At 39.4% G+C, this 26919-nt stretch overlaps 2 protein-coding genes across 7 annotated transcripts in view; one reads left to right on the forward strand and one right to left on the reverse strand.

The window, feature by feature from the left end:
- Nucleotides 1-26919, reverse strand: part of ASB3 (ankyrin repeat and SOCS box containing 3) — a 118465-nt gene that overhangs the window by 81601 nt on the left and 9945 nt on the right. For 2 of the 4 annotated variants that reach the window (XM_023190186.3, XM_023190185.2), the window contains exons 2-4: nucleotides 10454-10662; nucleotides 8312-8377; nucleotides 1140-1298 (exon numbers count right to left, since the gene is read on the reverse strand). In XM_023190186.3, coding sequence (XP_023045954.1) covers nucleotides 1140-1298; nucleotides 8312-8377; nucleotides 10454-10649 — 421 coding nt within the window. In that variant the 5' untranslated portion in view covers nucleotides 10650-10662. The remainder of the gene's footprint in view (nucleotides 1-1139; nucleotides 1299-8311; nucleotides 8378-10453; nucleotides 10663-26919) is intronic. The other 2 variants (XM_023190188.3, XM_023190189.3) reach the window with 1 other exon arrangement.
- Nucleotides 13134-21344, forward strand: CHAC2 (ChaC cation transport regulator homolog 2). Of its 3 annotated transcripts, none has more exons than XM_023190194.2 (3): nucleotides 13134-13372; nucleotides 17440-17475; nucleotides 20300-21344. In XM_023190194.2, the coding sequence occupies exons 1-3, from the start codon at nucleotides 13238-13240 to the stop codon at nucleotides 20681-20683; spliced, it is 555 nt and encodes a 184-aa protein (XP_023045962.1). In that variant the 5' UTR covers nucleotides 13134-13237; the 3' UTR covers nucleotides 20684-21344. The 3 variants fall into 3 exon arrangements, with proteins under 3 accessions (XP_023045962.1, XP_023045963.1, XP_023045964.1); XM_023190196.1 differs by having other exon boundaries at nucleotides 13207-13372; nucleotides 17440-17480; XM_023190195.2 differs by lacking the exon at nucleotides 17440-17475 and having other exon boundaries at nucleotides 13155-13372.

Consider the following 26919-nt stretch of genomic DNA (forward strand, 5'->3'; position numbering starts at 1 on the left):
CTGGTTCTTTTGCGCCCGCTGGGCTGGTCTTAGAAAAAACAAGACAGTGTGTGTGTGTGTATATATATATATATATGTTATATGTCTCTGACATTCAGCAAAATGCAAACTACAGGGATAGGAACAGATCAGTTGCTGTCAGGGGTGGAGCCGGGGGAGGGAGGAAAATATTGATCAAAAATTGGCAGCATGATGGAATTTTGAGGAGTTATGGAATGGTTCTGTATTTCGATTGTTGTCATTACAGAATTTTATGAATACATCAAAACTCACAGAACTATTATATCAAAAAGAATGAATTTTACTAAAGTACATAAATTTAAATAATATTTTTAAGTCCACAAGAAAAAAAGTACTTTCATAGACAACTCATTTTATTCTCATCCAGACCAGATAGGTACTATTACTCACATTCCATAAGTGAGGACACTGAAACATGCAGTAAATAAATAAATATACAAATTACATGTGGCAGGACCAAAACTACAGTCCAGATGCACTGATTCTATTCCAAACATTTCACTGACTCAATTTTCTCATGTTCCACTAAACTTCATGGGACATGATGTCCCTGAAGACAAATAGAATCGAATAGAAGAAAGGAGGAAAAGGAGAAAAAAGATAGTTATTGGAAGAAAGCCATTTAGAATTTGGCTGTCATCCTTAAGGAATTAAAAAACAGTCTTTAATGGAAGAGGTGTGAACAGTGATCCATACAGGCAACACATTAACTGGCATTAAAGTATTAGCTGGTGATTTCTTCCATAAAAGCTTCTTAATTTTTTAATGCTAAGAAAAGGCAAAAGCAAACATAAAACAGTCACAGGTAACCTTGCAACTATTGCTACTATTTCAGTGATGTCTGGCCTTCAGAACTACACTGAGAACAATGATGGTGCCTACAATTCAAAACAGATTTTGCACCTTTAAATAAACAAAGTCCCAGAAGCTACCATCCAAGAATAGAATATAAGAGCAAAACCTTTAAAAATATCTTTTCAGTTTCAAAATCAAAGAAGTAGTGGTATAATAGTTGCCAAAAGAACATACTATAATTACAACAGCTGAAGGAAAAATTGAGCTTAGTTTAACAAAAAAATGATGAAAAATTGCAATGGTACCACAAATAGCACACTTACCTAAAAACAATGGTGTCGTTTCTTCTAAAGTAGTTGCATTCGGATCTGCCCCAGCTTCTAAAAGAATCTGTACGATTTTCCAATGTCCTTGACTTGCAGCGAGATGTAAAGCACAGAAACCTTCAAAGGTCTTCATCTTAATGTAGTTTTCAGATGAATCTACGGAAGAATCAAAGCCCATCAACTAGAAGATATTACTTCTATTTCCTGGTTTTAAAAAGCAAAGATTCCAAGACTAATTTAATGAACTATTAAAATGTCAGTAATTTATAAATGACAGGTTTCACCATTTAAAACTCTAGCAAATCAAGAAAAAGTTCTACAGAGATCCCAATGTGGACAGCTCTTTGGTATTCTTAATACACAAATCCTGCCCACTCACTCTCATTTTCTCTTCTCTAATTTTTGGTGAGTACGGGAAAAGGAGTGGCAGAAATTGAAAGGTAACACAAAAGCAATAATCTGGGGAGGATGCAGCACTAAAGATTTGCTTAAACAGAATTTATCAAAATATTAATCAATTTTATTTTTTTATTTTTAAATTTCCATAAAGGAAATGGTCTGATCTCTAGCATTACTTCCTTGTACTCAACTAATACCATCAGGCAGTTTTAAATACTCCTTTTCTAACTTAAGACTATGGTCTAATAGTTAATGAAAACTGCAGTTCTAAAAGAATAAAATGCACTCCAACACAACCAAACAGTGACATATAATAAGGAATTTATGAGTTCAAGTTTCTGAAATATACTTGTTATGAAAAAGCCAAGGTTCTGGTAACACTGCAACTGCCCATTATAGAAGGATGGGCTCTAAAGTGAATGGTGAAGACATTTCTGATAGTTGGAATAAACTAAACAGAAAATTTAAAAAAAAAAAACTTTTAAAAACATTTTCTTGAAGTGTCAGAATTGAAATGAATGCTCCTAACTGGTCATCTATTTTAAGTAATTCTTGTCATTGTAACTCACTGATGAAACAAGTAGATTAAGCCATAATATCACAGTAACAGCTTCTAAGTACATATATTCAAAGAAAATAGTCTCAAACTTTACAGATGCACAACTAAATGGCAAGATAAGGCAGTCATTATTAAAAGGGCGTATCACAGAAACAGGGTTTCAGACATTAGTCAGAAGTTGACTCTTATTCAAAGTAGTCTATTGAGATTAGTCAGAGATTAGTCAGACACGACCCTTATTTCATGTATTAACCTGAGAGTTTTGTGAATACAAACGACATGAAAACCTAGGAACACAAAGATATATATAGATAATTGACATTGGTAGATTGGCTCCTAACTGGGAAATTTCAATATTATAAAGACGCTGAAGGCCGGGCGCGGTGGCTCAAGCCTGTAATCCCAGCACTTTGGGAGGCCGAGGCGGGTGGATCACGAGGTCAGGAGATCAAGACCATCCTGGCTAACATGGTGAAACCCCGTCTCTACTAAAAATACAAAAAACTAGCCGGGCGTGGTGGCGGGCGCCTGTAGTCCCAGCTACTCGGAGGCTGAGGCGGGAGAATGGCGTGAACCCAGGAGGCGGAGCTTGCAGTGACCTGAGATCGCGCCCCTGCACTCCAGCCTGGGCGACACAGTGAGACTCCGTCTCAAAAAAAAAAAAAAAAAAGATGCTGAGTCTTCCCAAAATAATTAATAAAGTTAATACAATTCTAATAAAAATGCCAGTAGAGCTGTTTGCTTGTTTCACACTTGATAAAGCAACTCAAGTTGATAAGGCTAAGGTAGTGATGCAGGATTTTTTGCTCCTTAGTTCAGCTAAAATCCAGGTTCTTATGTCACCACCAGGAAAAATCAGGCATGTAGACACACTGAAAGGTGAGGAGAGTGGAATTTATTAAAAGAAAGCTCTCAGCTAACAAAGGGGGTTCTGCCAACAGGTTCCCATTCCACAGACTGAATTCCAGACCACCACACACGAGCTGAAGAGACCAGGCTCCTCCCCTCGCAAAAGGTGAGAATTCCTGGTGGCTTCACTCCATTCTTCCAGTGCACAGGCAGCCCCTTATTCTGAGCCACTCCACATTGATTTATTTCCCTTCTGTGCACGTATTAAGGGACGGAATTTTTCACCCCCATGGGCATGTTCAGGAAAGTTCCCTGTGCACAATGACCTGGGCAGCATTTGGCTGTCTCCTCTATCAGTAGGGCAGGTAAGAGTAACAAAGAATTTAGAAAAATGAACAAGACAAGCATTGAAACATGCCTAGACTTACTATATATTAAACCATGTCTTAAAGTGAGAAAAAGTAAAGTAATGTGCTCCTGGTACAAATGCAGAAAGGAAGGTACCCATCAGGTAAAGGAATCAACAGATGCAATAAGAGACTAAGAAAGATGATCGCTAAAAGGTAGAAGACGTAGACCAGTGTTATATTACAGAGGCCAAGGAACTTTCTCTTATAAAGAAGAGAAGATGTTCTCCTCCACTTACAAAGGAAAAAAAGAGATAAAGTTTAATCCTGGCCATTTATTATGCCTTACAGCAGAAAGAGTGAACTTTAATGTATGCAACATAAAAAAAAAAAAATCAACCAGGAGGTAAAAGGAAGCGGGATCCTAGAATAGAATGCAGACTGTGACAAAAGAATCTAATTGGAATACAAATATATGTCATAACCACACTGAGAGATAGAGAAAAAAGATGCTAGTCTATATAACTTTGATAAATGATGCTATGACTGAAAACTGTAAGACTAAAGACAAAAAGAACTGCAATAAACACTATAGTCTAGGTGGTAAAGTTGTTTCTAGGAGTAGAGATTAACAATTCTGAAACCACTCTACGTGAATACGAAGAACAAACAAATAAATAAACAGATGGCAGATCTGCGAGCCAGGTTTCTTACTGTTGTAGAGGAACCTTACAGTTAAAGAAAGAGGGAAGGCTAGAATGAACCATGTGGTTCTGGATTAGAGTCCAGACATCAGTACGAATTCGTGTTTAGCTTAAAATCAATGACAATCCATGTGGTTCTGGATTAGAGTCCAGACATCAGTATGAATTCATGTTTAGCTTAAAATCATGACAGTTCAGTAGCAACAAGCACACCCAATCCTCAGATCTTGCTCCTCTCCCCTCCCCCGCCTTTTTTTTTTGAGATGGAGTTTCACTCTTATTGCCCAGGATGGAGTGCGGTGGTGCGATCTTGGCTCACTGCAACCTCCACCTCCCGGATTCAAGTGATTCTGCTGCTTCAGCCTTCCGAGTAGCCGGAATTACAGGAGTGCCACCACAGCCGGGTAATTTTTTGTATTTTTTTCGTAGAGACGTGTTTTTGCTATGTTGGCCAGGCTGGTCTCAAACTCCTGGCCTCAGGTAATCCGCCCAACTCAGCCTCCCACTGTGCTGTGATTACAGATGTGAGCTACCATGCCTGGCCTCAGATCTTGGTTTCCAATATCATTCTCCCATAAAAGAAACCAGCGCTCTTATGAAAATGGCTGATCCCAGGGCTGAGGTGGGAAACATACAAAGAGTTTGGAGTATACCACAGGTCCAAAAAGTATAAAGTGCTCAAAAAACAAACAATGGGGGCATGCAAAAGAGACACAGGAGCCACTCTGAAAGGGCATCCTATGACCAAAACAATATGAGCAACAAAATAAATTACTTTGTATTGGATTGTAACCTAAAGTACAGGTATAAAATAAGTAATAATGAGTCCATGCAGATATAAATGACTAAATATATAAATTAATGGGAGAGAAGAGATAAATCTCCAATATAGAAGAATTCCAAATAATTTATGTAAAGACTCCTCCATCAAGGAAGTAGAGTTTAATTCTCACTTCTTGAATGCAAGCCACCTTTAGTGACTTGCATACACACTCATCTTAGGAAAAGGAAATAAAATCTCCTGTGTGATTATCTATGAAGTAAAGAAAACAAAAGGCACTTCTCACACAGGTGAGAAATACTGAAGTCAATTTACTACTAATTTGAGATCCTGAAATACTTTACCTATAGAAAAAAAAGATATTAACTTTAAAATCACTGGACCAGGAAGGTAACATTTGAAGTTGGATTTAGGCTGCAATTTTGACTCTGCCAGAAATAATATGGGTTACACTTTGGGCCAATTACTTAAATCTCTCTGAGGCTCAGGTTCCGTAACAGTCAAACAAGGATAAATTAGCTGGACCAACTCTCAATGGGGTTCAATACAATTAGGCATATAGTCTGAATTTTTGTAAAATACAAATGCAGACAGATATGAAATTTAAGTACTGTCAAAGTTGTTACGAATGTAGTAAAGTCTCCAAAGTACCATTTTAAGAAAGTTTTCAGCACCCACTATAAATTAGTTTTGAAAGTTCCAAAGATAAACTGCTTTCCTTAAACTGATACATGAGCTTTAGCAAAGGGATCTTATCTACCTTGTACTGGACCATCAATCACCACCTTCTCACTCTCTTCCCTTCTCTACAGGGGAGTTTCCTGAAAAAGAAATGGCTCATCCTACTCACTGTTTTTAATGCTTTAATCTCTCTTTACCCTAAAAGGAAGGCAAGGTGATTTCTCCTTCTCATCTACTTACTGCAACTTTAAATGGTATGGGTATTAAACACATTCTTAACGGACAAACACAATGAGCACTTCAGGTCTTTCACAACTTGTGAGTTCTTTCCTGGGACTACTTGGAGAATTAGAGTCACCGCAGCTGAACCAACGCCAGCCACTGACGCCTGTGTAGCAATGAAAAGAGTTGGCCCAAACACTGCCAATGAAGCCACACCCTATGTTTGCTGACATAAAGTGTCTTTTTACTTATGAATAAATAAACTTGCCTATTACTTCTTATAAAAGTGGTAGTGATGGGTGGTAGACCATTATTCTCGTTTTCTGCAAACTCTAACAGGGAAAGTAAAACCACAAGGTTTTCAGTAGAGGAGATAGGTTAAGTATTAAGATTAGAATCTTTCTTAACAGCTGAGCCAGAATTTGATGACAAATTTACTACATGCCAATCACAAGTGTAATAAATGTCAAGATTATATCACCACACCATTTACACAATTTATATCATCTTACTATATTTTATTTAGGAATTATAAAGTTAGATATAAAATGATTTCCACAATACAAGGAATTTTATTATATGAAAACTTCTCAGATAACCCTCAGGAGAGACTTCATAATGCACACAAAATGCATGAAAGAAGTCAGTGAAGAGGAAGAGGTTGCAAGGTATTACAAAGAAAGTAGATACCATAAGAAAAGTGAAGAGAAAATACCTGAAACACATATAACACCAAAGGATTAATATCCAGAATACATAAAGAGCTCTTTACAGATAAGGTAAGGCCTAATGCAGTGGCTCATGCCTGTAATCCCAGCACTCTGGGAGGCCAAGGAAGGAGTATCATTTGAGGCCAGGAGTTCGAGACCAACCTGGACAACATAGCAAGACCTCCCATTTGTACAAAATATAAAAAATAAAAAATTAGCCTGATGTGATGGCATGTGTCTGTGGTCCCATTTATCCCAGAGACTGAGATGGGAAGCTCACTTGAGCCCAAGAGTTGGAGGCTGCAGTGAGCCATGATCACACCACTGCACCCCAGCTTAGACAACAGAGTAAGACCCCATCTCTTTAAAAAAAATTTTTTTTAATTAAAAAAATAAATAAGGTAAGTCTAGAACTTCCAAAGGGAAATCCTGCCTGTCTAATGATAACATTCTAACAGCAGAATCCAGCAATCGCTGAAGAGACCTATCATTCAGATTTACATTTACTTGAGCTACTATATTCCCTTTCTTTGCTTAAGCTAGTTTGAACTAGGTTTCTTTCACTCACTACTGAAAGAATCCTGATTAACATAGCATACAATTTAGCAGGATCTATCAATATTTTAACTTGGCATGGTGATGGTTAATTTTACATGTCAACTTGACTGGGTTAAGGGATGCCTAGATGGCTGCTAAAACATTTCTGGGTATATCCGTGAAGACATTTCAGGAAGACATTACCATCTGAATCAGTGGACTGAATAAACAAGACCCGCCCTCACCAATGTGGGCGGACATCATCTAATCTCTGATATCTCAGTCAGGTCAACAACAGGATGACAACAGAGGAAAGAGAACAATTCCCCACAGGCCAGCAGGCAGTTCCCAGTGTAGACCCTCACTGGGATGCAGAATCAGAATATGGAGATTGGTGCCGCATGCTAGAAGGCTAAGGAAAAGTAGGAAGAAGCCTATGAATTGTTCAATGATGTCCACTATAAGACAGGGAAAGGAAGAAAATCCTACTGCCTTTCTGAAGAGACTAAGGGAGGCACTGAGAAACATACCTCCCTGTCGCCTGACTCTATTGAAGGTCAACTAATCTTAAAGGATAAGTTTAATCACTCAATCAACTGCAGACATTAGAAGAAAACTTCAAAAGTCCGCCTTAGGCCCGAAGCAAAACTTAGAAACCCTATTGAACTTGGCAACCTCAGTTTTTTTATAATACAGATTAGGAGGAGTAGTCAGAAGGGGATAAACAGCATAAGAAAAAGGCTACCATTTTAGTCATGGCCCTCAGGCAAGTGGACTTTGGAGTCTCTGGTACAGGGAAAGTCTGGGCAAATTGAATGCCTAATGGGGATTGCTTCCAGTGCGGTCTACAAAGACACTTTAAAAGATTGTCCCAATAGAAATAAGCCGCCCCCTCGTCCATGCCACTTTTGTCAAGGGAATCACTAGAAGGCCCACTGCCCCAGGGGACGAAGGTCCTCTGAGTCAGAAGCCACTAACCAGATGATCCAGCAGCAGGACTGAGGGTGCCCGGGGCAAGCACCAGCCCATGCCATCACCCTCACATAGCCCCAGGTACGCTTGATCATTGAGGGCCACGAGGTTAACTGTCCTGGACACTGGTGCGGCCTTCTCAGTCTTACTCTCTTGTCCCGGACAACTGTCCTCCAGATCTGTCACTATTCAAGGGGTCCTAGGACAGTCAGTCACTAGATACTTCTGCCAGCCACTAAGTTGTGACTGGCTAACTTTACTCTTTTCACATGCCTTTCTAATTATGCCTGAAAGCCCCACTTCTTTATTAGGGAGGAGACATCCTAGCAAAAACAGGCACCATTATACACTAGAATTAGGAGGGGAGGAAAAAGGGTAAATATATATACAGACTGAAAGTATGCTTACCTAGTCCTCCACGCCCACGCAACAATATACGGAGAGAAAGGGAATTCCTAACTTCCGAGAGAACACCTGTCAAACATCAGGAAGCCATTAGGGAGGTATGAAAATTATGTAACAAAAGACAGCAGGTGTGGTGCATCACACCTGTAATCCCAGCACTTTGGGAAGCTGAGGCAGGAGGATTACTTGAGCCAAGAGTTTGAGACCAGCCTGGGCAACAAAGTGAGAGAGTTAGCCAGGCATTGGTGGTGTGCACCTGTAGTCCCAGCTACTTGGGAGGCCGAGGCAGGAGAACCGCTTGAACTTGGGAGGTGGAGGTGGCAGTGAGCTGAGATCGCACCACTGCACTCCCACCTGGGCGACAGAGCAAGACTCCATCTCAGAAAAAAAGGAAATACTGTTGGCCTCTGTATCCATGGGTTCTGCACCTGCAGATTCGACCAACTGGGATGGAAGATAATAGCATCTGTGGGATGTGGAACCCACAGATGCAAACGGCTGACTTTCTGTATCTGCGTATAAGACATTTTTCTATCTTCAGGACAGACTGCAGAACTTGAGGAGCATCCATGAATTTTGGTGTCCGTGGATATTTTGGAACCAATTCCCTGTGGATACAGAGGGACAACTGTAGAGATGAATTTAACAGCGAGTTCAAATCCCTTTAGCTAAAAGCATGCCCAAGTTTGCTCAGCAGATAAAGGAAAAAAATCTGTAACATAAACTATGCTATTCCGATATGAAGAAGAGACGTAAGAGTTTATTGGAAATGAGCTTTTTGCCTAGAAAAGGATATTCAAACTCATGTCTTTGTTACTACAAATAGTCTAGGAACTCAAGCTTTATAGTTAATTTCAAACAGATTCTGAAAACATATTTTAAGCATTTGAAATTAGAGGAATAACATCTATTTTTCCAGTATCTTCAAAAACTCAACTATAATAGACACTAGACACTTGAACATGTGGTTTTAAAAACAATCATGACAAATTTCCTGCAGTACGATTTAGGGAGTTTAGCCTTACCATCTCTTAGCTGTTAAGACAAAAAAAAAAAAAACCACCTACCACTACCAAAAACAATGTAAAGATTATTTCCTTTCCTGTCCAGGAGGTAACAAATTAGTAGTTCTGATGAGCTATGGACCCAGAAGTCTATATTTTAAGCACCTATACCTGGTGATGATAAGTATGCAGGGAAGAGGGTCTGAATTTCCATGATCAATGAAATGTAAATGGTTCTCTGAGTGTTACAATGCAGAGTATTATAGTCAACCTCAGTTTAACTGAATGCTATAAATTCATTCAATTAAATGTTAGAAGTATGGTATGAGAGAAAAAAAGGGCTTCAGAGTCAGAGAAATGGGTTCAAATCAAATACCCTAGTTTATTATGTAACCTTTTACAAGTCAGCTTCTCTGAGCCTTGGTCTTTTCACCAATAAAATGAGGAGAATACTGCCTCTAACACCACTTTTATAAATATTAGATAAAGAAGATAAACTTGAGCATGTGGCACAATGACTATTACAAAGCAATGCTCAATCCACCATCTGTTTTCTTCCTACCCCCTCTCTACTAAATGTCAGAATCTCGCCTTTAGTCAGTCCCCTTCACTCAGTAGCGTGCTGGTTAACATTTAACAACTAGCTGTCCAGGAAGAAAAAAACCCAGTTTATAGCACTGGCTTATTTCTGTGCTGTAAATACTCATGCTAAGTAGTTGTAAAGATTCCCAAAAGTATTAAAAAGTGTTTAAAAAGAAAAAGACTAATTCAATCAAAACACATCCTCAATTTCAGTAGAATTGCTCTTTCTGTTTGGTAAAGGAAGAAAGAATAAACATGACCAGTAACTGCCAAATGCTTAAATTCAAACAGCAGGCTACTTCTCCCACGTCACCTAGCTCGGTCAATAAAAAGAGGCCAGACAGAGGCACTTACACATAAAATGTCCAACTAGAATATCATACTAATTGAATCCAAGGCAAGTAATCTTACTATCCTTAATAAATAAATTCAGGCAGTTATTTTATGACTATAGAAAGGGAAACAAATATTGCTGTTAATAAGTTAGGTATTATAATTTTTATTATGTTTTATTAACCCAGCTTGTAAGCAAAGCCTCCATACCTTCAATTTACTTTACCTGCATTAATTAACATCTGCAAACATTCTACAGAGTTGTGATAAGCTGCTTCATGAATTGGCATCCATCCCCTGTTATCAGCAACATCGACACTTCGGCCCTTTTTAAGCAGCTTCTTTAAGGCTTTAACATTGCCTTCCCTGGCAGCAAGTCCAACCGTAGAGCACGTGTCCGCATAAGCCTCTGTAAAATCCATTTGTTTGAGCAGTCTACAAAACAAGGTAGAAGGATAATACTATAGTCAATAAAACAACACTTCACTCCTAGAGGTTAGCAGATCACGGTGGGCCTGTCTAGTATCTCTCACATGACTGCTGAAGAAGGGCCCACAATACAGAAAGTGACTACCATGCCACAGTCTCTGCTGGTGCCTAAACCAGGAAGTTTCTCTGTTTGGGAGGTTTGAATTCCTTGGAATGTTCCTACTAAAAACATGAAGGGACTTTTAAGTGTTCTATCTTTCCTTCTCTGGAAATGCAGCAGGCTTCTGCTCCTGTTCATACCCCACCACAATGTACTCTTAGGTGCTCCATTAATGAGAGCACCTCTACTTAATCCCCAGTGTACACTACATTATGCAGAGATGACCATTCAACTACCAGCAACGTTCAGTCTCAATATATAGCCCTCTATAGGAAACAATTAAACCCAAAAAGTCCAGAAAAGCAGTGAAAGATAGGTGTCATTCTAGTCTTCCTGCACCTGCTGGTCCCTTCTAGAAGAGGTTAAACACAGGTTCTCTACACTTGACCAAATAGTCCTACTGACTGAGCATATTGAAACCAACAGAGAACACCATAAAGAGGCCGGGCGCGGTGGCTCAAGCCTGTAATCCCAGCACTCTGGGAGGCCGAGACGGGCGGATCACGAGGTCAGGAGATCGAGACCATCCTGGCTAACACGGTGAAACCCTGTCTCAACTAAAAACTACAAAAATCTAGCCGGGCGAGGTGGCGGCGCCTGTAGTCCCAGCTACCCGGGAGGCTGAGGCAGGAGAATGGCGTGAACCCGGGAGGCGGAGCTTGCAGTGAGCTGAGATCCGGCCACAGCACTCCAGCCTGGGCTACACAGCGAGACTCTGTCTCAAAAAAAAAAAAAGAACACCATAAAGAGATGAGCCCCACTTTCCTACATAGCCCAGAAAGTTCTTAACAGAGTTCTTGCCCACATCATCATCTCCCTCCAATGCTCACTTCAAGTTCCCCTCCAGTCAGAGTCCAGTATAGCTCTCACGTGACTCTCTCAAAGACACAATTTCTTGTTAGTGACTCTATGAAGCAGTTTGGATATGGAATACATATTTGATTACATAACTATTGTTAATTTTCATAGATGTGATAATGGCATTACAGTTATTAGGAAAATGTCCTTATTCTTTTTTTTAGGGAACTTGTTCTAGGATGAATGTCCTTATTCTTATAAGACACATGTAGAGTATGTGGCAGTAAAATGTCATAACACATGCAACTTACTTCAAATGTTTTCCATTTAAAAGTATAGAGTAAAAAGGAAGTAAAGCAACTGTGCAAAATGGTAATTATTGGATCTAGATGAAACGTATTGGTCATTACACTCTTTTTATCTAAGTTTTCTGTATATTTGAAATTTTTCAGAAAAGAGGGGTTAGCAAACATGTCAGGCAATTTGAAACTACAACTTAGAGAAAATAGGAAAAGACTTGTTTTTCGTTTGTTTGTTTGTTTGTTTGGTAGCAGCTTCCTGCTGATTTCTTTATAAGAAAAGAAATAATACCCCTTGAATCTGAGTGTTTTAGCATTCAAGACCATAGTATAAAAATCTTCAAGAAAGAACAATCGCTTGCTAAGGCTTCTGTTTTCACATACAGAGACACAGCCATGATAGTACAAGCGAGTTTCCTAAACAATATTTTGCAGCAAGAGCTCTAACGAGCAGATCTTCAAAAAATTTTAGGATCCCTGACGCCTTGGAGAAACTCAAGAAAGCTGTAGTCTCCCCTCAGAAAAGTGTACACCCCAAATTTTGTACACAAATTCAGCAGGTTCCCCAGCTCGTTTCCAAAGCCTTGACAGGGGCCCCAAGTTAAGAACATCTGCCTGCTCTTTTGTGAACAAGCCACTGATAATACTAAAGATGAATAAATTTGTGTAAAATGTAAATACATAAACAATTCCCATTGAAATGACACATACTCTTTCACAGGCGTAAACTTCTATTGTAAACTTCCTGCTTTTATTTGAAAGGCAAAAGACATGCTTTTGAGGACATAAAATCATATATGGATTACATTCCTCCGGCTGCTGTTATATAGGCAAAAATCTAATTTCCAAAGCAGAACAAAACGTGTTTCTAGGTGCTGCCTGCGGTGCTGGTACACCGCCTCCGTATCTCCACACTACGAGCGACGACTCCTGCCCTTTTCTCCTTCCTCGCCCCCGTTAGAAATAAGTCCAGTTCCAATTTCAGAGCCAAATAGCTCCAAAAAGCATTGTGGGTGTTGTAGTTTTCTGCACACGCACACTAAAGGTAGGTTAGGGTGATTTACGGAGGCTGCAAAAGAATCCGTTGCTTACTACACCGAAGGTTAATGCCGCTTGACTCCCTAATCAAGGAAATAAAATAAAGCTGACTGAGACTCACTCGGAAAACCTTTCTGGATCCAAACTCCCAGTGCGCTTTGCGCCCCAAGTGGCCATCGCGCCTGCGCCCCGCGCAGCCGGTTACTCGCTTACCGGAGGCTGCAGTCTCCCGCGGCTCGGCGACAGCTAGGGTTCACCGTCGCCGTGGCAAAGGAGCCGCGAAAAGATGTGGGTTTTTGGTTACGGGTCCCTGATCTGGAAGGTGGATTTCCCCTATCAGGACAAGCTGGTCGGATACATCACAAACTACAGCAGGCGCTTCTGGCAGGGCAGCACGGACCACCGCGGGGTCCCCGGCAAGGTGAGGCGCCGGCCAGCTCCCCACACTTACTGCCCCCGCACCCCCGCTCCCCAACTCCACACACAGCACCCACACTCTAGGGAACCACACCTTAGCGCTTCATGGGGGCCAAGCACATGGCTTGGGGTAACACTTATTTCTGTAGCTTTTCCCTGCCACCTGCCCGCCATCTCTAACCCAGACCGGGCACTCCTTCGGAGGCTGCTTAAGATGCCGGTGGTTAGTTTCTAGAGGCGGCGAGAAGCGCGGGCACAGGCACACGAGCTCGCGCCAGGCTGAGTGCGGAGAAGGGAAAAAAAATCCCACTGGCGGGAAGATGAATTTTCATGTCACTACATAGTTGAAATAGTAAAATCAAGTTGCAAATTCAGCTTTTTAGCAATAAAACTTGTTAGCATTTCTGCGTTCTAGCCGACTTTCATGGGTTTGCGATTAAACGTGCATGTTACTTATAGGATTTCTTTACATCTTTCAAAAGTTTTATTTTCTGACACCTAGGATTGCAGAACGAGTTTCCGAAATTTTCTGTAGTTATCGAGGAACTCACTTTGGTTTTCAGGTACTAGCGAAGTTAAATGAAGTTCTGGTTATATGAGTAACACAGTACCAAACTCATTACTATATCCAGCATTATTTTAATGTTACTTTCTTGATGCTTCTCATAATGTGAAATGTAAGTTCTTTGATCCACTTTTCAGTCGGTCATACAAAGGCATTAATATATGTATAGAGAATTAGCAGCAGCTCATTGCTTATGCAAATCAGCTTTGTACTGGCTACAAAACTACTAACCCATAAAGAAAACTAGACTGAGTTAAGTTCAAGCCTGTAATCCCAGCACTTTGGGAGGCTGAGACGGGCGGATCACAAGGTCAGATCAAGACCATCCTGGCTAACACGGTGAAACCCCGTCTCTACTAAAAATACAAAACACTAGCCGGGCGAGGTGGCAGGCGCCTGTAGTCCCAGTTACTCGGGAGGCTGAGGCAGGAGAATGGCGTAAACCCGGGAGGCGGAGCTTGCAGTGAGCTGAGATACGGCCACTGCACTCCAGCCCCGGCGACAGAGCAAGACACCGTCTCAAAAAAAAAAAAAAAAAAAAAAAAAAAAAAGGACTGAGGTAAGTAATAATTTGGAAATTGGTCAATGGAAAGGGGAAAAGATCAAGGCTCTAAAGTAGTTTGCACCTGCTCATAAAAGAGACACGGGATTAAAACCACGAAAAGAAGCTGGGTTAGAAACCATTCTATCTCAACTACAGTTGGTCAATTAAGAATTTGGCTTTTAAGTAGACTATACTGGCCTATTGGGACATTGGACACAATGACCTGAAAAGAGGCAAATGGCTTAAGGTAAATGCACATTTATAGAACAACAGAAATGTCATGGCCAAAGTATCTCCAAGAATGTTCTAAAACAATATTCAAGACATTAAAGAATTAAGCTAAATAAAATGGCTTCTGAGTTGTCAGTTTTGGCGGGGCCCAGTGGCTACGCCTGTGATCTCAACACTTTGGAAGTTTAAGCCACGAGAACTGCTTGAGGCCAGGAGTTTGAGAGTTGTCAGTTTTGATACGAATATTTAAAATTGCCATTCTGAAGAGAAAAACTTTAGCCCAGCCTCCAATTATAATGGCCAAATATTAAATATTTATGTATATGGCTATAACAACATACTTTATTACTCTAGTCTTGACCAAAACGTACAGTGTATTACATAACACATTCAGATATGTATGCTGTCAGAACAGACTGATGATCAGAAATTGCCTAGTCAACACAACAGTCCGTGATTTTTTAAAAGGAGAAAGGAGCTGGGCCGGGCACGGTGGTTCCTGCCTATAATCCCAGCACTTTAGGAGGCCAAGGCAGGTGGATCCCCTGAGGTCAGGAGTTCAAGACCAGCCTGACCAACATGGAGAAACCCCGTCTCTACTAAAAATACAAAATTAGCTGGGCGTGGTGGTGCACGCCAGTAGTCCCAGCTACTCTGGAGGCTGAGGCAGGAGAATTACTTGTACCCAAGAGGCAGAGGTTGAGGTGAGCCGAGATCGCACCACTGCACTCCAGCTTGAGCAACAAGAGTGAAACTCTGTCTCAAAAAAAAGGAGCTAAAAAAAAAAAGGTATTTCTGATCACCTAAGACTCACTGCACCTTAATACCATACTTAGTCCATAAGCTCTATTTATTTCATATGTTAGTTTGCATTCTAGAATGACAATATAAGCTATTGGAACCAAGAATCAAGAGTTCCTCTTCTCCATAGCACACAGTAGGTATTCATAAATAACTTCTAATTAACTTTGAAATTGAAAATAATATGGCAATATCTACTTGACCCTCACCAATATATGTATCCTCATTGTAGCATTATCTTAAAAAGAAAACAAGTCAGAAATCTAAATGTCCAAGAACACAGGAGTGTTTATAGTTCATCAATGACACAGTATTATGCAACTATTAAAATGTATGAGAAGACTAACAGGAAAATTAAATGAGAAATCATAATCCAAAATCCCATGTGTTCCATGATTACGAATTATCTATATGAACAGATAAAGACTAGAAGGAAATAGCAACAAAGATGACACAAATGCCTGTATGATTTAGGCTCACTATGTGCCAGACACTGGCCACGTAAGTAGGTAAAATGGTGGCTTATGACTCAACATTCCCACGAATGATGTTAAGGTATCAGTATACATACAGCCTTTGGTACTCTGTGGATAACTTTTATTAAAAAAAAAAAAAAAAAAGCTTGCAGGCACTGATATGTGTCACCTTTGTGCCTTAAATTATGGAACATTCCAAGTCTGAACTTTCCCTAAGGCTTTCCATTTATAAACAAAGATTGTTTTATCAGTCTTTGAAATGGGAAAACAAATAAAACTTGTTTTGGCTTCATAATATATCATTTCAACCTCAAGCTGAATAGTAAAAAGTGAAAGTTTCCATAATATTCTTAACTGACCTGTGTTAAAACCAAAATGGGAAAATAAAATTGCCTAGAACACAAGTGATTGTTCCATATAAGAACTAAACGAATAGGCCAGTTCTAATACTGACCTTTCAGTAGGGCAAAGTAAAGTTCATTTATGAATGTAAAAGGAATGCCTATCTTGAAGCACCATTACCATATACAGAAAGGTAAGAACCCTTCATAACTCAGAATTGTGAATCACTCAATCTCTAGCACTTAAAAACAGTGGTTCTTAAAGTATGAGCCCCAAAACAATTTCTGAAATCAGTGGGAAGTTGTTAAAAATGCAAATTCTTAGACAGCTCCAGACCTACAGAATCAGAAACTCTGAATGTGTGGCCTCACAATGTGTTTGTCAAGCCCTCTAGGTCATTTTGATCTACACTAAAAGTTTGAAAGTCACTTCCCTATATATAGGAAAACACCCTTTATGTCATTTTTTTTTTTCTCTCTAATAAAACTATAGGCCGGGCGCAGTGGCTCAGGCCTGTAATCCAAGCACTTTGGGAGGCCAAGGCGGGTGGATTACTTAAGGTCAGGAGTTCCATACCAACCTGGCCAACATGGTGAAACCCCTGTCTCTACTAAAAATACAAAAATTAGCTGGGCATGGTGGCGGGCATGTGTAATCCCAGCTACTCGGGAGGCTGATGTAAGAGAATCGCTTAAACCCGGGAGTTGGAGGTTGCAGTGAGCCGAGATTGCACCACTGCACTCCAGTCTGGGCTTGTTCCTAAGGGAAAAACGAGAATATTTATAATTACTGCTTCCATTTGCCTTTCATTTTAGATGACCTTTAGTTACTGGTATGTTTTCCAATATATCCATGCAAAGTGAATATAATATACCTAATATGTATAAATTCATGGAAATCTTTTAGAAGTAAGGCCAACACAGTCTCTAGATGAGGTAGGTTCTCTTAATTCACTTTAGCTTTATCATAAAAAATAACTATGCTTTAACAAATAGTGCTTCTCATAAGCAAATATAGTTCATATATTCCATGTCAAAAATGTTGCTAATACTCAGCTACTTAATGAACTTTATTAATTCAGAAAAAAAATTTGTTTACCTTTTTCAAAACAGCCTGGAAGAGTTGTGACTCTTGTTGAAGATCCTGCGGTATGGTATAAATATTCTTTTTGTATAATTTTAATTTTATAAAATGTTGAGATGTTTCTCAGTTTCAATTTGATTAACAATCATTACAGACAATTTGAACTACCCTAAGTTTAGAATTCTTCTCTGTATTTGTGGGTTTTTTCCGTGTTTGTGAAAAATGAGGCCAGTAAGAAAAGTTAGAATGCAGAGTGCAAGGCAGACAACAATGTACAAACAAATGGCATGTAGTTTTCGTTTTTGTGGGGTTTTTGTTGTTGTTATTGTTTGAGACGGAGTCTCGCTCTCTCGCCCAGGCTGGAGTGCAGTGGCGCGATCTCGGCTCACTGCAAGCTCCGCCTCCCGGGTTCAGCCATTCTCCTGCCTCAGCCTCCTGAGTAGCTGGGACTACAAGTGCCTGCCACCGCGCCGGCTAATTTTTTGTCTTTTTAGTAGAGACAGGTTTTCACCATGTTAGCCAGGATGCTCTCAATCTCCTGACCTCATGATTCACCCGCCTCATCCTCCCAAAGTGCTGGGATTACAGGCGTGAGCCACCGCACCTGGTCATGGGTTTTTTTTAAAAAACAAGTTTATTAGAATTTTGTGGTCCCTTTGACATTAATGGAAATACCCCCCGGACAGCCAGACCACCACCAATAATTAAATGGAACTCTCAAAAGCTCTCTTCACTTTTGCTATGAGTCTCATTTTCAGCAGAAATCTAAGTGAGGAATTATTTTCTTTATTACTTAATTGTATCAATAGCACTTGTGTGTTCTGTTTTGTTTTTGTTTTTTTTAAGTTCAGAAGTACATGTGCAGGATATGCAAGTTTGTTACATAGGTAAACATGTGTCATGGGGGTTTATTGTACAGATGATTTAATCACCCAGGTATTAACATTAAGCCTAGTATCGATTAGTTATTTTTCTAGATCTTCTCCCTGCTCCCATCCTCCACCCTCCAATAGACCCCAGTAGCACCTGTGATTTTAAAACTGGTTTGGAGCACCAGAAAGTTTTACTTAACCAACAACCTCAGTTTCTTAAATATTGTCAATCATTTTATTGGGGTACAGATTCAGAATTTTATATTGTGAAATTAAATGTTTAACTTTGGAAAGAACTTTAATAAACAAAAATCAAGCAGTTAAGTAATGGCAGATAAACAATGGTGTGGATTAGGAAATGCTTTCATAATTTATACTATGAAAAGCATTTATAAAAAAGACCTTCAAACTAGTAACTAATAACTCCTAATTAAACAGTTAATAAACAAATGCCACTTTGTTTCTAGAATTTTTTAATAACCAAGTGAAAGCCTCGTATTTTTCATTTCAGTCCCATTATTTAAAAAAAAGGCCAGGCCGGGCGCGGTGGCTCAAGCCTGTAATCCCAGCACTTTGGGAGGCCAAGACGGGCGGATCACGAGGTCAGGAGATCGAGACCATCCTGGCTAACACGGTGAAACCCCGTCTCTACTAAAAACTACAAAAAGCCGGGTGCGGTGGCTCAAGCCTGTAATCCCAGCACTTTGGGAGGCCGAGACGGGTGGATCACGAGGTCAGGAGTTCGAGACCATCCTGGCTAACATGGTGAAACCCTGTCTCTACTAAAAATACAAAAAACTAGCCAGGCGAGGTGGCGGGCGCCTGTAGTCCCAGCAACTCAGGAGGCTGAGGCAGGAGAATGGTGTGAACCCAGGAGGCGGAGCTTGCAGTGAGCTGAGATCCGGCCACTGCACTCTAGCCTGGGCGACAGAGCGAGACTCCGTCTCCAAAAAAAAAAACTACAAAAAAACTGGCCGGGCGAGGTGGCGGCGCCTGTAGTCCCAGCTACTCGGGAGGCTGAGGCAGCAGAATGGCCTGAACTCGGGAGGCGGAGCTTGTAGTGAGCTGAGATCTGGCCACAGCACTCCAGCCTGGGTGACAGAGCGAGACTCCATCTCAAAAAACTAAATAAATAAATAAATAAATAAATAATAAAAAAAAGACCAAATTTAAAAAAAATTTAAGATAAAATATCTTGCTGTGCCTATGATACAAAGAAATTATTCACAATGGAGATTTTAAAGTACTTATTTCCTTTATTGTTTAGTATGTTCTTCTGTGTACTTTAAATGAAGAAAAACTGTATCGACTGTTTTTTGGTTGGTTGGTTTGTTTTTGAGACAGTCTCACTCCAGTACCCAGGCTGGAGTTCAGTGGCGCGATCTCAGCTCACCGCCACCTCTGCCACCCAGGTTCAAGTCATCCTCCTGCCTCAGCTTCCCGAGTAGCTGGGATTACAAGTGCCTGCCACCGCACCTAATTTTTGTATTTTTAGTAAAGACGGGATTTCACCATCTTGGCCAGGCTGGTCTTGCACTCCTGACCTCGGGATCCACCCGCCTAGGCCCCCAAAGTGCTGGTATTACAGGTGTGAGCCACGGCTCCCGGCCCACTTTTAGGAATATACAAGATACGGCCAGGCATAGTGGCTGACGCCTGTAATCCCAGCACATTGGGAGGCCGAGGCAGGCAGATCACTTGAGGTCAGGAGTTCGAGACCAGCCTGGCCAACATGACAAAACCCCTTCTCTAATAAAAATACAAAATTAGCTGGGCATGGTAGTGCATTCCTGTAATCCCAGGCACTCGGGAGGCTGAGGCAGGAGAATTGCTTGAACCCGGGAGGCTGAGGATGCAGTGAGCCAAGATCGTGCCACTACACCACAGCCTGGGCATCAGACAAGACTTCATCTCAAAAACAAACAGAAAAGAATATATGAGATACTTCTTAAATCACAACCTATCTTCATTTATTTTAATTAGCCTTATAAATACTACTGTATTCATTTTTCAACAGGGATGTGTATGGGGTGTTGCTTACAGATTGCCAGTAGGAAAGGAAGAAGAAGTAAAAGCATACCTTGACTTCAGAGAGAAAGGAGGCTACAGAACCACAACGGTCATTTTTTATCCAAAAGATCCCACAACAAAACCATTCAGTGTATTACTATATATTGGAACATGTGATAATCCTAATTATCTTGGTCCTGCACCTCTGGAAGACATTGCTGAACAAATTTTTAATGCAGCTGGTCCAAGTGGAAGAAATACAGAATATCTTTTTGAACTTGCAAATTCTATTAGGAACCTTGTGCCAGAAGAAGCAGATGAGCATCTTTTCGCTTTGGAAAAATTAGTAAAGGAACGTTTAGAAGAGAAACAGAACCTCAATTGCATATAAAGAACTAATCATTGACTTTTCTAAACAAGCAGAGCTTTTAGTCTTCGGAGAATTATCTTCAGTGCACGATGGCAACATGATTTGGAAATACGTTTACTTAAAGATCTTATTTTTAATGTAGTCAGGATATTATCTAAACTTGTATTTTAACTGGAAATGTCCTAAAACACATATATTCAAAAGAATGGGATACAGTGAAAGAAAAATTCAAATTTTAATAACATAAAGATTTCCTAACTTTATGCTATTGAACACTTACTCATTAGAAGTAAGTTATTTAGAAAAATACAGTGAAGGACTCAGTTCAGTCTTGTTTTTATCAGAGTAACAATAATCCTGTTTCATATCCTAATACTATGTTGAAGTTCTAAAGAATTAAACCAAAAGTCCAATAAATATAAGGTTATGCCTTCAATATATTCCTATACAATTCTGTTACCATGGTTTAAAATATACAAGCTTAAAATAACGTGATTAGAAATACACAATAATATGAACAGTATTTCAGCCTTAATTGTGAATTTCCTTGTTATTCAGGTATTAAATGAAACCCTTTCAGTTTTAAGCCAAAAATTGGCTTTTTTTAAATATAAAAATTTAATTGGAAGTATAATGTACTGTACCTCTTCTTTTTTAAATAAAGGCATTTTACTATATGGAAGGTAAAAAGCATAAATTACATTATACAAATCGTGATCACTAATGATGTGGTCTGTCACTCACTTTGTATTAATCTTATACCAAAACTGAAAAAGATGGGTTTTTAATGGCATATATAATGAAAATTTAGTTTTTAAAACAGCTTTTGGAATTCTTTGTCTTCCTCTCTCTCTCTCTGTGTCACTCTCTCGATGTGCGTGTGTGTGTGTATTTTTTTTTTCTTTGCAGCCTGTAGTCTGGCCATTCCACAGGCTGGAAAGTGTGACCTCTGGCAGAAGCCAAGAACAGGCACTTCCTGGAATTATAATTTTGTTTTGTTTTTTGAGACCAAGTATCGCTCTGTTGCCTAGGCTGGAGTGCAGTGGTGCCAGTCTCAGCTCACTGCAGCCTCCACTTCCCAGGTTCAAGGGATTCTCCTGCCTCAGCCTCCCGGGTAGCTGGGATTACAGGCACGTGCCACCACACCCAACTAATTATATTTTTAGTAGAGATGGGGTTTTACCATGTTGGCCAAGCTGGTCTCGAACTCCTAACCTCAGGTGATCCACTCACCTCAGCCTCCCAAAGTGCTGGGATTACAGGTGTGAGCCACCATGCCCGGCCTATAATTTTTTATTTGTATAAATTTATGGGCTACAAGTGCCATTTTGTTACATGCATAGATTGTATTTTTTTAAGAAGTAGCATTACCTGATTATTTGTACATAACTTTTTTTTTCTTTATCTTGTCACCTAAAGAAGAGTATCAATTGGGTGTATGCTGCTACTCAACTAGGAAACAAATTATTAACTCATATAGAATTAACTTTGATTCAAACTATTCAGGTTATTCCTGATTATAGGTTATTTCTTTCTCAATAGGATAATCTCTCTAGAATCTTTCACCATAAAAACTTCAGTATAAAACTAAATGTAATATGATTAAAAGCTAAAAGCTCCTTAAACCCAGTCATGATAAATAATTAGTACAGAAGTTTTTCACATAAAACTGTCCTACATGTCCTTTTCATGTTTTCCTGTTTAATATCTTAGTAATTTACTCAGCTACATAACTACTTTAAATATCTTCCAACATTTTAAATATTAGTTTTCCAGAAGGCATTTAACTTGTCCTGTAAAACAGAAAGGGTGATAAATTTATTAATGAATATCTCATAAGGATGTGCTAGGCACTTTACATACAGAGGCATATGTCCTCATTTTTTGGGTAATTCCTCTAGCTTGTTTCCATTGTAACTTGCACTCAGTTATGCATCTAACATGGCTAAAATCCAGGTTGCTCTGACTTTGGAGCACAGGATTCTTCTATGATATGTTTTTAAAAACCCATATGAACTTAACTTTTCTTACTACCCTGCTTGTTTTTTCAGAAGGTAAAAAAGATTAATGATTAAACCACATTAATGATTAATTTCATGTGTATAATGAAATAGTATGTAACTGGTTACATAAAGATGTTTGAGTTAATTTTGACAGATGTGTATATATTCCCACAAATATACATGCTCAGAATCATGATAGTCAATGCAGAAATCTAGTTTTTCATTTTACAAAGTCCAAAGGAGTATGTGACTCCCCAAAGTCAATACCACTTAATAACTAGCTTACAAAATATCAAGAGGGAGGGATTACTTTGGGATCCCCATTTATACATCTTTCTAGGTTTTCCATTAGAAGTTAAACTAGAAGATTTGTGAATATACACGTGGTATACCATCATCACTTACAGGGAGATTGTGTTCAATCTCCCAGCCCAGGGAAGGGATATTCATTTTCGTTAGGATGGGGAGAAACCTGACTGAAATGGAGAAGTTAAATTCCATTATCAGAAGCTGGGGTTTGCAGCCTCCAAGCTAGGAAGAAACAAAACTCTGGTGCCAAATTACTTACGTATTTTCGTTTTCTTAGCAAAGCTCAAGTCTCTCTTTACAGCCCTGAGATCTCACTTTCAAAACATTTTCTCTCCTTCTGCCCTAATTACACGTAACACAAAACTCAGATTCTCATTCCTCACAATAGAAATACTAGAGAGGTGGCCGGGCACAGTGGCTCAAGCCTGTAATCCCAGCACTTTGGGAGGCCGAGACGGGCGGATCACGAGGTCAGAAGATGGAGACCATCCTGGCTAACACGGTGAAACCCCGTCTCTACTAAAAAATACAAAAAACTAGCCGGGCGAGGTGGCAGGCGCCTGTAGTCCCAGCTACTCGGGAGGCTGAGGCAGGAGAATGGCATAAACCCAGGAGGCGGAGCTTGCAGTGCCGGGCGCGGTGGCTCAAACCTGTAATCCCAGCACTTTGGGAGGCCGAGACGGGTGGATCACGAGGTCAGGAAATCGAGACCATCCTGGCTAACACGGTGAAACCCCGTCTCTACTTAAAAATAGAAAAAACTAGCCGGGTGAGGTGGCGGGCGCCTGTAGTCCCCCAGCTACTCGGGAGGTTGAGGAAGAAGAATGGCGTAAACCCGGGAGGCGGAGCTTGCAGTGAGCTGAGATCCCGCCACTGCACTCCAGCCTGGGTGACAGCAAGACTCCGTCTCAAAAAAAAAAAAAAAAAAAAAGAGAAGAAAAGAAACAAAAATTTCCTTTTAAATCTCAGATTAAATTTTTAGAAGTTAGTCTTTGTACTCCTACACTATTATAATACTTTTTCTCACTCCCAAACAATACATTCACAAGAACTGTAAGCATCTAAATACCACTATCTCCATATGTAAAGTTATCACTTAGGGAAACAAAGATTATGATGATGTCAACTCTGAATATTTAAAAGCATGAACATGACTCATTTCATTATGACTGACTTTAAAAGTTTGATCATTGTCTTTTAATATGTATTCATCTTGAATGGCAAAATTTTTAATTTTCTAATCAAGTACCTGAAATGTATATTATTATACGTCTTTAAAGTGCCTATTTACTTTTAATATATGTAAAACATTATACAATGACTGATATACTTAATAAATATTATTTCAAATATATCACACATTCACATATTCAGAGTATCACATATTCAGAGTATCATGGGTTCAGTATCTCTTCAAGACTCCTAATGATTACAATCATGCCAGAACCATATTTGGTCTATTAGATATTTTTCAAACATTTTCCAGTCAACATTTCACTATAATAGATTTCTCTTTTCCATAGATACCTCTTGTTTTTAAATTACAAATTCAGAGAATACTCTCTCAATGAGTAAGTACATATCCTTACATCCTGGGTAGTTGTGAATATCAATGTAAGCATCATATTTGTAATTTACCATCTCTGGTTCTTTCTTTCCAGGCAATTAGATAAATGTGCTTTCAAATTCTCTTTCATCACATCATGTTAAAACTTACCTATCAAATGTTCCTGTTATGCCTATCTTTTTTCAGGAAAAATATTGACTGCATTCTCTAGTAATTAAGCTTTTAGCAATCTATTTTTATGGATTTCTAAAACCTTGAATTTGGCCAGTGTAGTGGCTCACACCTGTAATCATAGTACTTTGGGATGCTGTGAAGGGAGGATCATTTCAGGCTAGGAACTAGAGACCAGCCAGAGCAACAGAACAGCACCCTGTCTCTATAAAAAAAATTAAAAATTAGCCGGGTGTAGTGGCATGCACCTGTAGGCCCAGCTACTCAAAAGGCTGAGGCAGGAGAATTGCCTGAACCCAGGAGTTCGAGGCTGCAGTGAGCCATGATCACACCACTGCAGTCCAGGCTGGGCAACAGAGCAAGATCCTGTCTCAAAAACCTAAAATAAAACCTTGAATTCACTCTAAGCATATATTACAGACTCAAAGATTTTGTAATCCTGTGGCTACTATGTCAAAGAATTTTAACTCTTCCTAAGACAACTACAGTACTAAAATTTTTATTCTGTATGTCAAATTTATATGATAAAAATTAGCTTTATTGGATTTCAGGGGTTTTTTCAGTTCATTTTACCTTTCTAAAATAGTATATTTCAATTTCATTTTCTTGATTGTTTTACTTAATTGTACTGAGCCTCCTTCTCTTTATAAATGGTTCACCCACACATGTACACACACTGTAACTGGAAAAACCACCATTAATCCTACAGTTTCTTGTGTTCTTCCAGCTTTCTTATTCTTCACAGAAATTTTGTAACTACACAGTGCTTCACTTCCTTATCAACTCATCTTAATCCCTTTCCAATTCAACTTTACTCTGCCAAACCACTCAATCATTGTAGTATCAAGTCTTCAATGACCACTTCCTCATTGAACCCAAAGACTTCAATTTTCATGCTACTCTGGTGCATCAGACACTAGTGATCAGACACTAGTGATCAAGCATCCCATGTCACTAAAGCCAAAGACAAAAACATTTCATTGTTCTTCCAATTACAACTCGTACACTATTCTTTATCAGATACACAAACTCATCAAATCTTATGCTTCAATTTTACTCGGACAGCTTCCAATCTCCAGCCTACTCTCTCAACCTCTTCATATGTCTGTTACATGAAGGCATCTCCAGTTGTGCTACACAAGCATGGAAACTTATTGTACTAAAGCCAGTATTCATCTCCTTTCCCAACTAGAAAATTTGGTCCCACATTACCTCCCTGCATATAATACACATTAAATGTTGAACATACTTAGTACAGGAAAAAAACAAACAGGTTTATGATACTCGCATCAATTTATAAGCTTTTGGAGAAAATAGATGGTATTTTCACAATATATACAAAATGTGTTTGTGCCTTTTTAATATTAAATTTTACCTTTTGTTTTACTAAAAACAATATATATATAATATTTTTTTAAAAGTATAAGCAACCTTGGCTAGGTGTGGTGGCTCACGCCTATAATCCCAGCACTTTGGGAGACCAAGGCGGGTGGCTCACCTGAGGTCAGGAGTTCGAGACCAGCCTGACCAATATGGTGAAACCCCATCTCTACTAAAAATATTAAAAAATTAGCCAGGCATGGTGGCGGGCACCTGAAGTCCCAGCTACTTAGGAGGCTAAGTCAGGATAATGGTTTGAACCCGGGAGGAAGAGGCTGCAGTGAGCCAAGATCACGCCACTGCATTCCAGCCTGGGCAACAGAGTGGGATTCTTGTCTCAAAAAAAAAAAAAAAAAAAGTGTAAGCAATCTTTAATTGGAAGGCCATTAGGCTAAGATGGGTTCCTATGTAAGCAAACTGAAGCCCAATGTAAATAGTAAAACAAAATTTAATCTTTGCTTTTTATTTTTTAATTATCAACTGACTATAGTTTCATATTTATGGGGTACAAAGTGATGATTTATGAATACAATGTGGAATAATTAAATCAATCTAATTAACATATCCATCACCGCAAATATTTATTTTTTGTAGTGAAAACTTTTGAAATTTACTCTTAGCAAGTATAAAGTGTACATTATTAGTCACTATATTCACCATACTGTGCAACATATCTCAAAGAAAAAAATTCCTCCCCTTTGACTTTCATCTCCCCATTCCCCCATGCCTTCCCCCTACCCCGGTAACCACTGTTCTACTCTCTGTTTCTTTTAGTTCAAGAGTTTTAGATTAAATATATAAGTAAGCACATACGGTGTTTATCTGCC

The sequence above is a fragment of the Piliocolobus tephrosceles genome, chromosome 15 (assembly GCF_002776525.5).
Source record: "Piliocolobus tephrosceles isolate RC106 chromosome 15, ASM277652v3, whole genome shotgun sequence".
Lineage (NCBI taxonomy): Eukaryota > Metazoa > Chordata > Mammalia > Primates > Cercopithecidae > Piliocolobus > Piliocolobus tephrosceles.

Bases quoted from the DNA above. Each gene is read 5' to 3' on its own strand.
- CHAC2 (XM_023190194.2), top strand. From the start codon at position 13,238: ATGTGGGTTTTTGGTTACGGGTCCCTGATCTGGAAGGTGGATTTCCCC. The intron at 13,373-17,439 runs GTGAGGCGCCGG...TTTTCAAAACAG, and splicing joins ACCGCGGGGTCCCCGGCAAG to CCTGGAAGAGTTGTGACTCT. The intron at 17,476-20,299 runs GTATGGTATAAA...ATTTTTCAACAG, and splicing joins CTCTTGTTGAAGATCCTGCG to GGATGTGTATGGGGTGTTGC.